Genomic DNA, 13117 nt, shown 5'->3' on the forward strand with positions numbered 1-13117 from the left:
AGTTTGAACGTTTATAATGATTGCTCTAAAACTATAACTTCATATATTAAATACTTTTGAAGATTTTTTTTTTTAAATGTTGGTCTACCTACTTTTTTGCGCATTGAAATCTGAGAACATGAATATCTTGTAAAGTATTAAAGGTAACAGCCTGAAATTCTCCCAGGTCTTTATTACAATCAAAATGAATCTGTAATTTGGGACAGATACAATAAAAAAATGTCTGAGTATTGGCTAGTTCAAATATTGTTATAAGGCCCAGCACTCCCACAAAGTCACATATTTGATCACACACTAATAAGAAAAAAAAAAGTTTCCAGATGGTACTGGAATTATAACTCACAAAATCATTTTTCTTAAATATATGTATAATTCTTCATGTTAAAACCTGGATGTTTTTTGCTCAATTAGGTATTATTTGAATTAACTTAATGTAATTTTTGAAATATGGTTTGAATTTTTAGCTTATTTTTAGTTAACTATAGTCACCTTGGTCACTACTCCTCTGTTGAGTCAAAAAACGGTTCAACTTAACGATAACTTAAGCGACAAAAATTCTCAAGGTCCTCCTCCCCGCAGATAAGATGACTACGAAAGAGCTGCTGATATTCTGTGGAAACTGTCGAGTTATGTCATGCTGTAAACGTACTGGGGTGGGTCGTTTGAACTTGTACATGTGCGTGTTTAAAGTAACTCTAAACATCTTTGGGAATGATTGGCCAGCCAACAACTGAGTGCATGTAAGAAAAGTGACTACACAAGCCAAAAAAGCCACTCTCACAAACATACGGGCTTTGCATTTGCACGAGACGCAGCGACTCAAATGCTCCCTGCACCCAGATAAAGGCATTTCAAACCCCTGCTTCCATCTGGAGCCGAGCACAGTTTCTTGACATAAGTGCGGGGAGCACCTTGCCGTCATTGTCAAATATTTTTCACATGGGCCTCTAAACCCTCTGTGTTGGGATTGGTGCACCCTTGCATACAAGGCATTCGTCACTGTCAACTTAACACACCCCTCTAAGGTAATTCCAATGCACCACAAAGGCCAGGCGTCCCTCTAGTATGTCAACACAGCACGGCAAGTCAAAAAAAACCACAGTCACACTTTGTTATGTTGACCTATTATTAACATTGTTGTGGTGAGATTAGAGACCCGCTGGCAGGGAGATAACAGCTACATCCCAGTCAACAGAGCCTAAAGAAGCAGCTCCTTTACTGTCAACAAGGCAGAGCTAAGAAAAAGCTTAAACAATCACCGTTTATATAGCCCGGCCTGGAAAGTCGCAATCGTCAGCAGCCATTTGTTCGCATGTCTGTGCGTCTGTATGTGTGTTAAACCTGTAAGTCGGGACAGGCTGACACACATTAGTCAGTGTTTCATGCGTCGAGGATCATGTTTAAGAAAGAAAAGAACAATTGAAACAAAGCGAGAACAACAGAAACAAAAAGAGACGTACAGTAAGCAGAAGGGGATGGAAAAAATGTTCAGTTGGCTGTCTTTATTTGGATGATGAAAAGGAAAAATGAGAGAAATCTGGTCTAAGTGTTTGTTTTTGCTCTGTTTTTCTTCTTCTCAGCTGGCAGCGAGTACATGTAACTGAGTTATTGCTCTGCTGGCTTTGAAGCTAAGTGGTCAGACGTGGGGGAGAAAAAATATGCCCGAACTCAAACCCCCACTTTCATAACAAATGGATGAATAATGCAAAAGTACAGAACAATTTAAACAGGCCCTGTCTATTCGCTGTGACATGTCTTACAAATTGGAAAATTCCAGAGGAAGTCTGGTCACTGTAAGATTACGGTTCAAATCCCGCTTTCTCCTTTAAGACATTTAATCAGCACAAAAGAAGAGAGTAATGTGGGGCTTTTAAGAAATGGCATGCCAAACCGCTACTGCTACAGATAACAACAGCAACTGCTGTTATTTTCACTTCATTTCCTGTTTCCTGTATTTATGTATATCATTAACTATTTGATTTCTTTATAAAAGAAAAAAAAAGTCTGTTGAAAAATGTGTTTCAATTGATGCTGGATTGCCTCCAAGAGGCCTGTGCTGCACAACAGGTCAAACAGACTGCAGTTTAACACTTTGATTTGACAGCTTTCAGGGGAAAAAGCTCTTTGTGTTTAAACTCCTGTGTTTTTATTCAGTTTGAATCTACTCTAACACCCTCCACCTCCATCACGAAGCAGGAAAACACAAGAGCTTTCCACAAAGCACAAATGCACTACCGAAATAAAAATGTATCCAAATTTGATAAGGATCAAACTAGCTGAAGAAAATGAGCAACAAAAGAAACCCCATTGCTCTTAAATATGTCTTGATTTAAATATGATTTACTGAACTTAAAAATAAGAAATCCTGCCAACACACACTTTTCAAAAAACACACACAGCAGGAGTTCATTACGGTTTTCTGAGCCGTGAAGGATTTTTAACACTTGGTGACGGTGATGTTTAGCAGCAGCAGTGTGATTGTTCTCTTTGTTTCATCCTAAATCCCATAAAACTGACTTTTCTGTTTGCAGCAAGTCTACAAATGAATGCAAACTGGCTTTGATCGCACGGTGACAGGCTTTTGCAGTCGAGAGAGAAACATCCCATTTATTTTGCATAGAGGGCTGCATATTTTATACCCTACATGGCTCGCAAAAATGTTGCGCTGGCTTGTTTTGTCATGCCTGCCCTTTTTTTTTATCAATAAAGCCAAAGGCAATGGTAGTGATTACAGCACAAAACGCTCGAGAACTGAGGTGCTGCTGAGCTGTAATCAGTCCCAACATGCTCCTCTTCATCCACATGCTGTTATTTGAGGATCCGTTCCTCTGCATCCACGCGTCCTCCTGCTCCGTCAGTGTCAGCCTGTGCTGTGACTGATCTGCAGGCACATGCTCATTGTAAACATAAGCAGCTTGCCACTACAGTGAATCCCTACATGGTGCTTTGGCAGTGGATGGACATGTTCAATCAATATAATCCACTTAACCGGGATGGACAGAGATTACTTCAAGGTTAAAGCAACCTGGCTTCTTGTGAATGAATTGCCACTGATTGATGGGCCAACTGATGCTATTAAAACATGTTCCATTAGTCGTGCCAAAGCAGTGATTAGATGTTGGCTGGAACTTTTTTTAGAGGTGGATAAGATCTATGATTGTTCATTTCCCTGCGCATCTGACAAGTTGTTATGATCCAAATTACATATCCTGAACACCAGCCCCCCTTCTCTTACGCCCCCTCTCTTAACGGGAAGCAGGTGGACTTATCTGAGGCCAGCGGGCCACTTCACAGTCTCTGTGTATGTAAGCACGTTAATAGACAGGAAAGGAGTTTGCGTGAAACCACAAACACAATGGGTTCAATGTCGGTAATTGCTATTAAACCATTATCTTGTCTGGAATGGGCCCCACTATGGGTATTGTAAAGCCTTTACAGGAATTCTTAAGTGACCCACCCAGTGCCACTGTGCCAAGTTCCCCACTTCCCAGTGACGCAAGACACCGGTCTGAGATGGAGGTTAAAGGTCCCTGGGGAGCTTTAAGTAAAAGCCAGGCAATCAGCGTTTTTACTCTGAAGCTGTTATTATTGGAAGCTCTCTTTAAGGGTCAACCCAGATATGTGACACTGTGTAAACTTGTGGAAAGCACAGACGCAAAAATATACGCGCAAATTGCCAGATAAACCAGGCGTAAGTGTCCTTTGTATGAATATAAAACAGCGTGTTATTGGATAACTTTTAAAATATTAACATACATTTAAAAAAACAACATAAAAAAATAAATAAATTTATATATCACAAAAAATATGTCAAACGGCAACTCACATTAAACCAAAATCACCGTTTCACTCAAATGAGCGGCTCTCACCTGACGCTGCGAGTCCAGACAGGACGGTGAACACATAGAGCCCCTTTACGCACATTGGATGGACGGTAAGAAAGCGACCGGTGGCGGTCAACCGAACCACAGAGACGCGATACAAATCTGTGGAAGCCCTCTGGAGAGGGATTGAATCGTGAAGTCGCGGTGATTCCTCGCCTGCTCCTCGTCTCCCAAAGACGCGTCCCAACTGGCCACTGCCCCCTCGCAGTTCATTTTTAGCACCCTCCCTCCACATTTTCGGGCGGAGTAAAAGTCATCCACTTTCCTCGCCGCCCTCTTATCTCCTTTTCACATGTAAAACTTAGAGACGGAGAATTCTTGATGGTCATACAACCTAATCTACAGCTACAGGCTTGATGCCACGCGTGGACTCTTGCGTAAAAATTTAACCTGGAGGCCAAATCAGTATTAAAGAGTTTATGGAAATGTACTAGTTCTTTTACAGCATTATTATATTCTCGTGTTATATGATGTAATGTGTTATCATTAAATGAAACAGCAAAAGCATGTATTTATTTATTTATTTACATACATCTACATTTTCTTTAACGTGTACTTATTTAGTATTTTACTTATTTTTTATTTTGTGTATAATAGAGACAACAGACGCATTTAAGAACAGTCTGGATGTGATATATAGAATTTCCACATATTGAAGCTACTGTAACCGTGATATTAAATTGTAGCTTTCAAACTAATTTGATAGTTTATTCTTTACATGCTACAGATATGATTTTAATATCAAAGTGAATTACATTGACTTCTAAAACCAAACTTACTTGAACAGCTGTGCTCATGAAACAGGAGGATGTTACTGTGATGCTTCTTGTTGACCAGCAGAGGTATGTGCGCAGTTTACCGCCTTGAGCCACTTGGGGGCAGAGCCGCACTTTGATGTGAACACACTGGCTCTGTAGGTCCAGTCAGAAGCCAGTGAGGAAGACTGGTTTTCAGATCTCCCCCTTTTTTATTGCTCAGATGCCAACATGTTCTGTTGCATTTTGACTTACAGACATAAGTTTGCATGATGTGAATGAAATTGATACAGTGGGAATACAAGTTAATTAGTAAAGTGAGGAATGGCGGTGACCCAGGAGAAGGTAAGGAATCTGCTCGCCGGCTGGGCCGATCTCTGTGGAGCCTGCATGTTCTGCCTGTGCCTTTCTCTGGGTCCTCTGGTTTCCCCTCACAGCACAAAGACATACATGTTAGGTAAACTGTGATGGATGCTAAGTGTAGACGTGAGAGTCCATAGCTGGATTGTCTGTTTTTTGATGAACATGGTGACCTGTCCAAGGTGCCATGGTCTACTCTGCATCTGTATAGGTTGAGCCCCCTGCTACCATAGCTGGTTAAGCTAGGCCAAGTTATCTAAAAATAGATGTACATGCAGTGATACTGCCTTTTGTATTACTTGTACTTTGTATTTGTACTACTTTTTAAACACTTAGTTTATTATACATTTTTGCCAATAGTTGCTAAACACATCTGTTCTGTGTCTTGACTGCAGACAGGCGGGTGAGGTGAGTGGAGCAGATGTGTTGCAGACACACAATTACAAATGGACACGTTGAAGGCACTCGATAGGGGCTCTAAACAGCAATGTCTCTATGCACTTGACTCATGAGCTGATCACCTAAGTCACATTTGAAACCCGGTAGTGAACAGTCACACTGTTTAAGGGTTTATTCATAGTTAACACACATTCTAAAGCCATAGTTATTAAAATGCTTTTTCAGTGCCAGGGTCTTGATGTCTGTCTCCTCCAGACATGTTCGACTGCATGACAACATTTTATTATCATCTGTAATTCTAATGGAATATCCGAAACTCTTATTGGTGTTTTATCAGTGACATTTTTCTGTTTGGTTATTTGAAGACAACAAGAAATGGGGGAAGGGACGTTACATGTAAAAAAAAAAAAGACATCCACAAGTCACACACAAAGCAGGTGCTGTTTAAGAACAGGAACCGCCATGTTGGCTCAAAAAATAGCTCAGACACTTGTCACAGAGAAGTTTTTCATAACCTAAAAACTTCTTTTATCCATCATTTCGAACTGATCTATGAGTTGTTGTTACATACTGATGCATATAAGGCACAGTTTGTGAAACATACAAACTGCAGCTTGGTTGTAAATGTTTGATTCTTTGTGATTCACTGGAGTTAAATGTTGGTATTTTAATCATGCACATGGAAAATGATCAGAATGAGAAGTTTTACTGATCTAAGGATCTTTACAGTAGTGCATCATATGTTTTGCAAAGCCGCCCCAAACATCACTGTGAGCTGCTGTGAACGCCGCCATCTTCACTCGTCACACACTGCACATAAAACTGATTCCCATCAAAGATTCAGACTGTAATATACTATGTAACCTATATTATGATTTATTTTTTTATTTTTATTTTTATTTATTTATTTTTTTTTAATTGTATTTATTTGTATGGTTTAATTTAATTTTTTTAACTATGCATTTATTTGGAACCCTTTAGGATTAACACTTCAATTATCGTTATTACTATTATTATTATTATTATTATTATTATTAGTGTTGTTATTATTATTATTATTATTTTAATGACTGCCATACGTTCATTTTATGTTGGTGTTGATACTGTTGAAAAAACAAATAAACATACGTTTAAAAAAAAAAAAAAAAAAAAAAAGATTCAGACTGTGTTTTCAGACTAAACAATGGCTACATGTAAGGGGGAGTTTAGGTGCAAACTAAAGAGCATGGAAATATACGCCACACTGCAAACATGAGCTATTCATTCAAGCGGTGTGACGTTAGCTGCTGTCATTTGCAGTTTTTTGTGTTTTTGATCTGTAATGAATCAGAAAACAAGCAGAAGCATTTCTATTCAGTATACTTCTTCAGTTTGACTTCATTTTGAGGTTTAACCGTGAATTCATCTTTAAAAAAAAACACTTCCTGTGGGTGCAACGTGTGTGTGTCAGAACAAGAGAGAGAGAGAGAGAGAGAACCTCCTCGTCTAATTTGAAGCTTTTCGTCTCATTGAGCAGCATTTTGATGTAACTGAAATCTTCAAGTGGAAATATTCAAAAAGTTATAGTCTATATATCAGAAAGCTCTAGAAAACAAAAACAGGCATCCTGAAGAAAATGCTCAGCATGGGTGTCCAGGCCGTGCTCGTCGTCGTCCTCCTCGGCGTTGCTACCACGAAGGCTCGCGAAGGTAACAGTCTGGCGTTTGTTTTAATTCATATTTTAAAGTCATTGAGTCTCACTTAACTTCTCTGGATTTAGAAACATGAATTCTGTCAACAAACTAGGACATCTAAAGGCATTTTCAAAGAAATTTCTACAATTTCCTGTATGTCAATGATATGCTTTAATGTCCACATACACTTTTTGACATTTATATACTTTTGTCTTTGCTATATTGAACACATTTATTGTGAGCAGACATGGCCTTTTTTTTGGTAAATGTTAAAGGATTTCTTTTAATAATAATTTAGAATGATGTGTATTCATGCAGGGAAAATTCACAATGTGCAAAAGATGAGCCAAGTTTAAGGAAAGTGTCTCACATTGTCCCTTTCTGTGTGAAAAGTATCTTAATATCTGTCCATGTTTTTTCAGGCAAAGCGGAATTCTGGAGGAGCAAAGTCATACTGACCTGTCCAGTAGAGGGGAATTGGTTTGACAAAAATGAAAAAGTCTATAATGAAAGTGATATCTATGAATTCACATATATGAGTAAAGGCATATACAGATGTGAATACGAAACTAATCAGAAATATTATTTCTATGTTGAAGGAAATGGTGAGTGAAAAAGAATCTTTTCATTTCCTCACTTGTGTTAGCTGTTCATGCTGCTCTAACACTTGATGTCTTTTACCTCCAGTGTGTGAGAACTGCTTTGAGCTCGATGGAAACACATTATTTATGGTCATCGTCGGGGACTTACTCATGACAATAATTATGATGGTCATAGTCTACAGGTGCACTAAGAAGAAAAGCCCAGCTGGGCCTCCTCAACCTTCCAAAGGTAAAAAGTGCACTTGGACAAATGAGTGACAGTCTACTAGTTTACCCTTTTGTCTTGGTTGAGTTAAAGGTTACCTCATGTCCTTTATACACCTTTAATTCTTGAGAAATTCTGTTATTATTGATATTACGAGCGTTAAGTTGTATTTACTCTGTCATCATCTTCCAGCACCTCCTCGATCGGGAGGCCGAGGTCCACCTGTCCCGTCTCCTGACTATGAGGTACGTACTGGATAATAAAAATTCTGTTTTACCTGGAATGTTAAATCCCCAATAATTCAGAAAGTATGACTTTTATATTGTTGATGTTTTCATAGTTTTCATGGTTTCTCCATCTAACCACCCATTCATCCATCCATCCAACCATCCATCCATTTTCTACCGTTTATCCGCTAGATGAACGGAGCAGGTTTAGCAGGGTATTCCAGATGTCCTTTTGCCTTTAATACTTTTCTCTTCCTTCCTGGGAATCCTGAGGTACACTCAGGCAACAAGAGATATTAATATATTACAGTTTGGGGGAAAGAAGAGAAAGAGAAAAAAAAAATGCAGCCAAACTAATTAGTGATCTGAATTGGCAAATTGGCACTAAGTAAATAAAACTGAATTGAATTGTATTGAACTGAATTATTCATACTTTTTTTTATTTACCAGATGAAACAATTAATGTCCTGAAATGGTGTTTTCATGTTCTGTGAATTTTTTTTACTTTTCCACACATATTTTAATGTTGTTTTACATGATATTTAATGATGTGGTGCAAGGAGTGATAAAAATCAGAACATGTCATTTGATAAAAATCAAATCTGAATGACTAAAAAGATATTTTTAGCTTTGTTTGCACTAAATTCTTCCAGTTCCTTCATGTAACAAATAAGACTGTGTTAGACGATATTGGAACGAGACCAACGTTGCAATTGAATGGAACTGGATTAATTCCTGACCAGAGTTAATTAACTGTTTATCAACATAGAACATAGATTACACTAAATATTAACACTAATTTGCCAAGATGTGATTCCAAAGCCTGCTATGAGCAGAGTCCAAACTTGCCCAAATATTTTATACTTTCCCTCAATTTTGAGAGAACTAGCAAGATGTAATACATGCAAAAGTGTTAGAAGAAGAGATTCCCCTAAATCAGCTACTCAGATATGTTGGGATTAAAGAGCGTGACTCCATTTTCACCTGGTTCATGGATCTGATGTAGTTCTTTAACCACTTATTTTCTTGGGCTTTCTGGGTGGTTGATTAAAATCCCTCCCTCCCGTAAATAAATAACATTATTTAAGCATATTGGACTATTTACCCACTTGGTGATGTGTACCTTAATCTGGCATCCTAAAGCAAAACATTTTATTGTTTGTTTTGTTTTTCTTGCAGGCACTGAACCCTCAAACTCGCGCCCAGGACACTTACTCCACGGTGGTCAACAGGATGGGGTAGAAGCACTTCAGCTATCGACTCCGGGTCTCTGCACAAATGAAGGAAAACAATCACAAAAGACACACAAGAGTATCAGTCATGATCCGAGTAGCGTGCAGTGGCTTCTTCTGTTTTGAATTTGAAGGGTCACCTTAGCCAAAAACCAACACAACAAATTTTCTCCGTTTCCCTTTGACTTACAAGCAGGTAGAGTTCAGGCGGAATTTGCATTGAGATTCAAAAGTTAAAGATATTTCATTTAAATATTATTTAGTATTATAGTATATAGTATTTAAATACATTTTTTTTGTGAAAAAAGTTAAAATAACAGATTTTATCAATATAAAACCATTTTCCAGTATATTTTGAGAATTGTTCAGTATAAAGGAGACGTTTGTGTATGTCGTCAAGTGGTTTGGAAATGGTGAGTTGGTGCTGATTTTAAATGAATCAGTGATGATCTGCCTGTTTTCTAATGAAATGATAGTAGCATCGTGACATGATGAGTGCCTGAAAAGTAGCCTGCAAAAAGTGAGTAAAAAACCAAATGTAACATGAAACATGTCCAACAGAAAGAAAGCGTTAGCACTGACATTAACCTAATGAACATTACAAATTTGTATTTGTTGTCGTGAACTGTTAATGCCAACAATGCCCATTTGCAAAGATGCTACCACGAAGCACGTAGAATACATAAACTTATCTAAAATGACTGTTAGGGGTACATCAAACAACAAAATATTCAAACTGATATTGTAGACTAAATATCATCTTTCAATATTGTGAGCCATAAAAACAGTTGTCAGGCTAATGAATAAAGAAAGACGCCGTCGGAGGCAAAGTTAAAGAAATCAAATTTTTTTGTTCTTATTGTACAGATTATTAGGTGTACACAGAAATGCAGTACAGCACTGCGACTGCAAGTTTGCTTTCTTGATGCCTGTAATATTCATGTTTTGCTTTTAAATATATTGTTTTGCTACCGTCATGAAGTTTTTAGTGTTAGTTAGTTGGTTAGTGGTGAGGGTGCACAGCAGCAAATCAGTTTATTACTGTATTGACATGGAATTGGATCACATCAGTCTGTAGAAGTGTGCCTGCTAATGTGGATAGCCAAATATATGTGTTTACGGGGTATTTGAGTATTCTGATCTTTTAATCTAAACATTGGCAGAATGTGCTGTAATTTAGAGCGATAAAATCATATCAGTTAAAATAGACTTGCATGTCTTGTACATATATAAATTGAGTATATGCAGCATTTTGGGCTCTGACATGTAAAAAGAGCATCAGATATGTAACATGCTGCATGCACAGACCTTTGAGGCTTACTTCTTTGCTTCTTCTTTCATTACATTATAATGTGATAACCTTTTTGTTACTGTAATGGACAACGTGCGTCATTAATATAATAAACCACAGTGAACACTGCTCTCATGTATGTCTTTGTTCATGGTTGAAAACAGTACTGGGATGGTTCAGCAGATAGAACTGTAACCGATTCATGAAGCTGCCTCAAAGCCACAGCTCATATCCGTAGCACCCCAGCCCCCATCACACAGTCATCACCAGTATGCCTTCGTTTCTGCTGTGACAGTCGCACACATCACCGTCTCTGGAAACATCCGATATATCTCTGAAACATTTCGCAATGCATAAACATATTTTTGATAGTGTTAAAGACACAGTGGAAATATCACATCATGTCATGTTTTGGGTTCTGTGTGATTTTTTTTTCCCAGCAGTGACGGAGCACAGCTGTACTGGTGGAAACAAAAGAGGGAAACACAACGTAATGTTTTATCTCCATGCAGATTATTAGTGATTGATAAATCTGTTACATTCTAAGCATCTCAGAAGAGCAGTGTTTAGTGGAAACACACCCACACTTACTGCTCAGTTATCTTCATTTACATCTTCTCTATATTTGTGAGAGAAAGAAGCAAAGAAAATAGGAGGGTGGTGGTGTGTTCTTCTCTCTTTGTTGAGTCAAACCGCTCCCACACACAGACCTACATCTGCTCATCTGTTAGTGTGCACGAGCACACACGTTCATGTTGGATGAGAGCGTGCATGTGCTCGAAGGTGTGTGAACATGCCCTGAGTCAGAAGTTGGTTTTGTGTGTGTGTGTGTGTGTGTGTGTGTGTGTGTGTGTGTGTGTGTGTGTGTGTGTGTAGATCAGGTTTGTGTTTCAGAGCCGAGCTGCTTAAAGCTCCATTGTCTGATCTCTTCTCCGGCTCAGGTAGAAAACAGTAGTTTGTAGTTTTGTCACAGCAGAGTGAGGAAGAAGACGAGCTGCTATCAAAGATTATTTAGATTATCTGACAGGGAGAGGGAGGGAGGCCTCTGAGTTTTTCTCCTCCTTAACTTTTGTGTTTCCTGCAACACTTTGTTACTATTTTAACCTTTCAGTTTTTTTAACCTTTCTCTCTGCTTTTCTCTTTGCCCTTGTTGCGTAACTTTCTCTTAAGAGTAAAAATTTAACTGATTACAAGTCTTACGCAACTCCACATTAATATGATTGACTGGCATTATGTGCAAAATCTCCAGAGAAGAAAAAAAAAAAAGCTTATTAACAGCCCTACAAAAAAGAATAAAAATAAAAATCAGTGTGGCACATTATAATTAGGTTCACATACATTTACATGCATATTAATTTATTAACCATTAAAATTACAATAACATATTAAAATGGTCATAAATAATTCAACTAAGTGACCATTCTTACTTAGAACATGTTACATGTTATTGATCAAAACCTTAAATAGGCCTCAATGTGTTTTTCAAGCAGAGGTTCTACTCAGTGGTTTTACATCAAACAATTAAAAAGATGAAACCGGCATTTGCTATCTGGACTCAGTATTTGTTTTTAGTTGCAACTATAGTGTTGACCAACTTTAGAAGAGAGAGTGAAGTGCTAACGCTAGCAAGCTTGGTTATAAACTGCTAGCTAAGCTGCCTCTATAAACTGTGCAACACACAGACACAATTACCTTCTCAACAGCATGAAGCTCATAAAATACTAGCATTTAACTCACCAGAGAGTAAGTGCCAACATCTTGGATTGGATTTTTGTGACATAATACCAATAAAATTGGTCCAACTGCACAAAGATGGTGTAGTGACACAAATTAGCATAGTTAGTCAGACATCTGTCAGTGTCTGCACACCTGTCAAACTAAGCAGTCACGCCCATAACTAAGGCTTTAATCTCAAACTACGTGTTAAAAAAAATAAATTAAAAAAATTAGTCACGACACAGATATCATATTTTGTCCCAGCTGTAAATAGCTTTAACACACAGTTGTACATTTTAATATGTCTCTGAGGACTGACACACCTTTGGAGGCAACCACTCTCCATAAAGAAAGACAGGGAGCATTCTAGGACTGACAGACAGCATAATGGTTATTCTACATTTATTGTAACTTCTGTGGTTACAAGAACCTTTTCCAAAAAGAAAAAGAACCATGCTGGAACATGGTGAAATTAAGGTCTTCTTGTTTCTGTAGCAGCATCACGATAGTACCACTGTCACATCCAAACACTTGGGCTGTGAAGAAGGGGGCTCTTCAGTCAGCAAGTTTAGCTCTGTGGTTCTCAAGCTTTTTTTTTTTATCTCACAAGGTACACAGTTGAAATGAAGTGTTTCCAAAAAACAGAAGATCATGAAGAATACTTTTCACTCCAAATCGCACCTGTTAGTCAGGTGCATAAAATAAACTGAAAACGTGTTAACAGTGGGATATTCACATCAACATTTTGGGTGGATTTTTGGATGATGTGTTAA

At 38.0% G+C, this 13117-nt stretch overlaps 2 protein-coding genes across 2 annotated transcripts in view; one reads left to right on the forward strand and one right to left on the reverse strand.

Annotated features, from left to right (window-relative positions):
- The window catches only part of LOC309687642 (uncharacterized protein), a 42655-nt gene extending 38521 nt beyond the window's left edge, over positions 1–4134 (reverse strand). Inside the window, exon 1 of the mRNA XM_082502735.1 lies at positions 3870–4134. Coding sequence (XP_082358861.1) covers positions 3870–4119 — 250 coding nt within the window. The 5' untranslated portion in view covers positions 4120–4134. The remainder of the gene's footprint in view (positions 1–3869) is intronic.
- Positions 4135–6601: 2467 nt separating this feature from the next.
- Positions 6602–10757, forward strand: LOC309687880 (T-cell surface glycoprotein CD3 epsilon chain-like). The gene is made up of 5 exons (XM_082503150.1): positions 6602–7086; positions 7494–7676; positions 7759–7902; positions 8071–8123; positions 9285–10757. Exons 1-5 carry the CDS (start codon positions 7014–7016, stop codon positions 9345–9347), a joined length of 516 nt encoding a protein of 171 aa, XP_082359276.1. The 5' UTR covers positions 6602–7013; the 3' UTR covers positions 9348–10757.
- The last annotated feature ends 2360 nt before the right edge of the window (positions 10758–13117 follow it).

The sequence above is a fragment of the Aulonocara stuartgranti genome, assembly GCF_965226115.1.
Source record: "Aulonocara stuartgranti genome assembly, chromosome: 14".
NCBI classification, from domain to species: Eukaryota; Metazoa; Chordata; class Actinopteri; order Cichliformes; family Cichlidae; genus Aulonocara; species Aulonocara stuartgranti.

Coding starts and splice junctions, on each gene's coding strand:
- LOC309687880 (XM_082503150.1), top strand. CDS start 7,014: ATGCTCAGCATGGGTGTCCAGGCCGTGCTCGTCGTCGTCCTCCTCGGC. Junction 7,087..7,493: donor TACCACGAAGGCTCGCGAAG/GTAACAGTCTGG, acceptor ATGTTTTTTCAG/GCAAAGCGGAATTCTGGAGG. Junction 8,124..9,284: donor TCCCGTCTCCTGACTATGAG/GTACGTACTGGA, acceptor TTTTTCTTGCAG/GCACTGAACCCTCAAACTCG.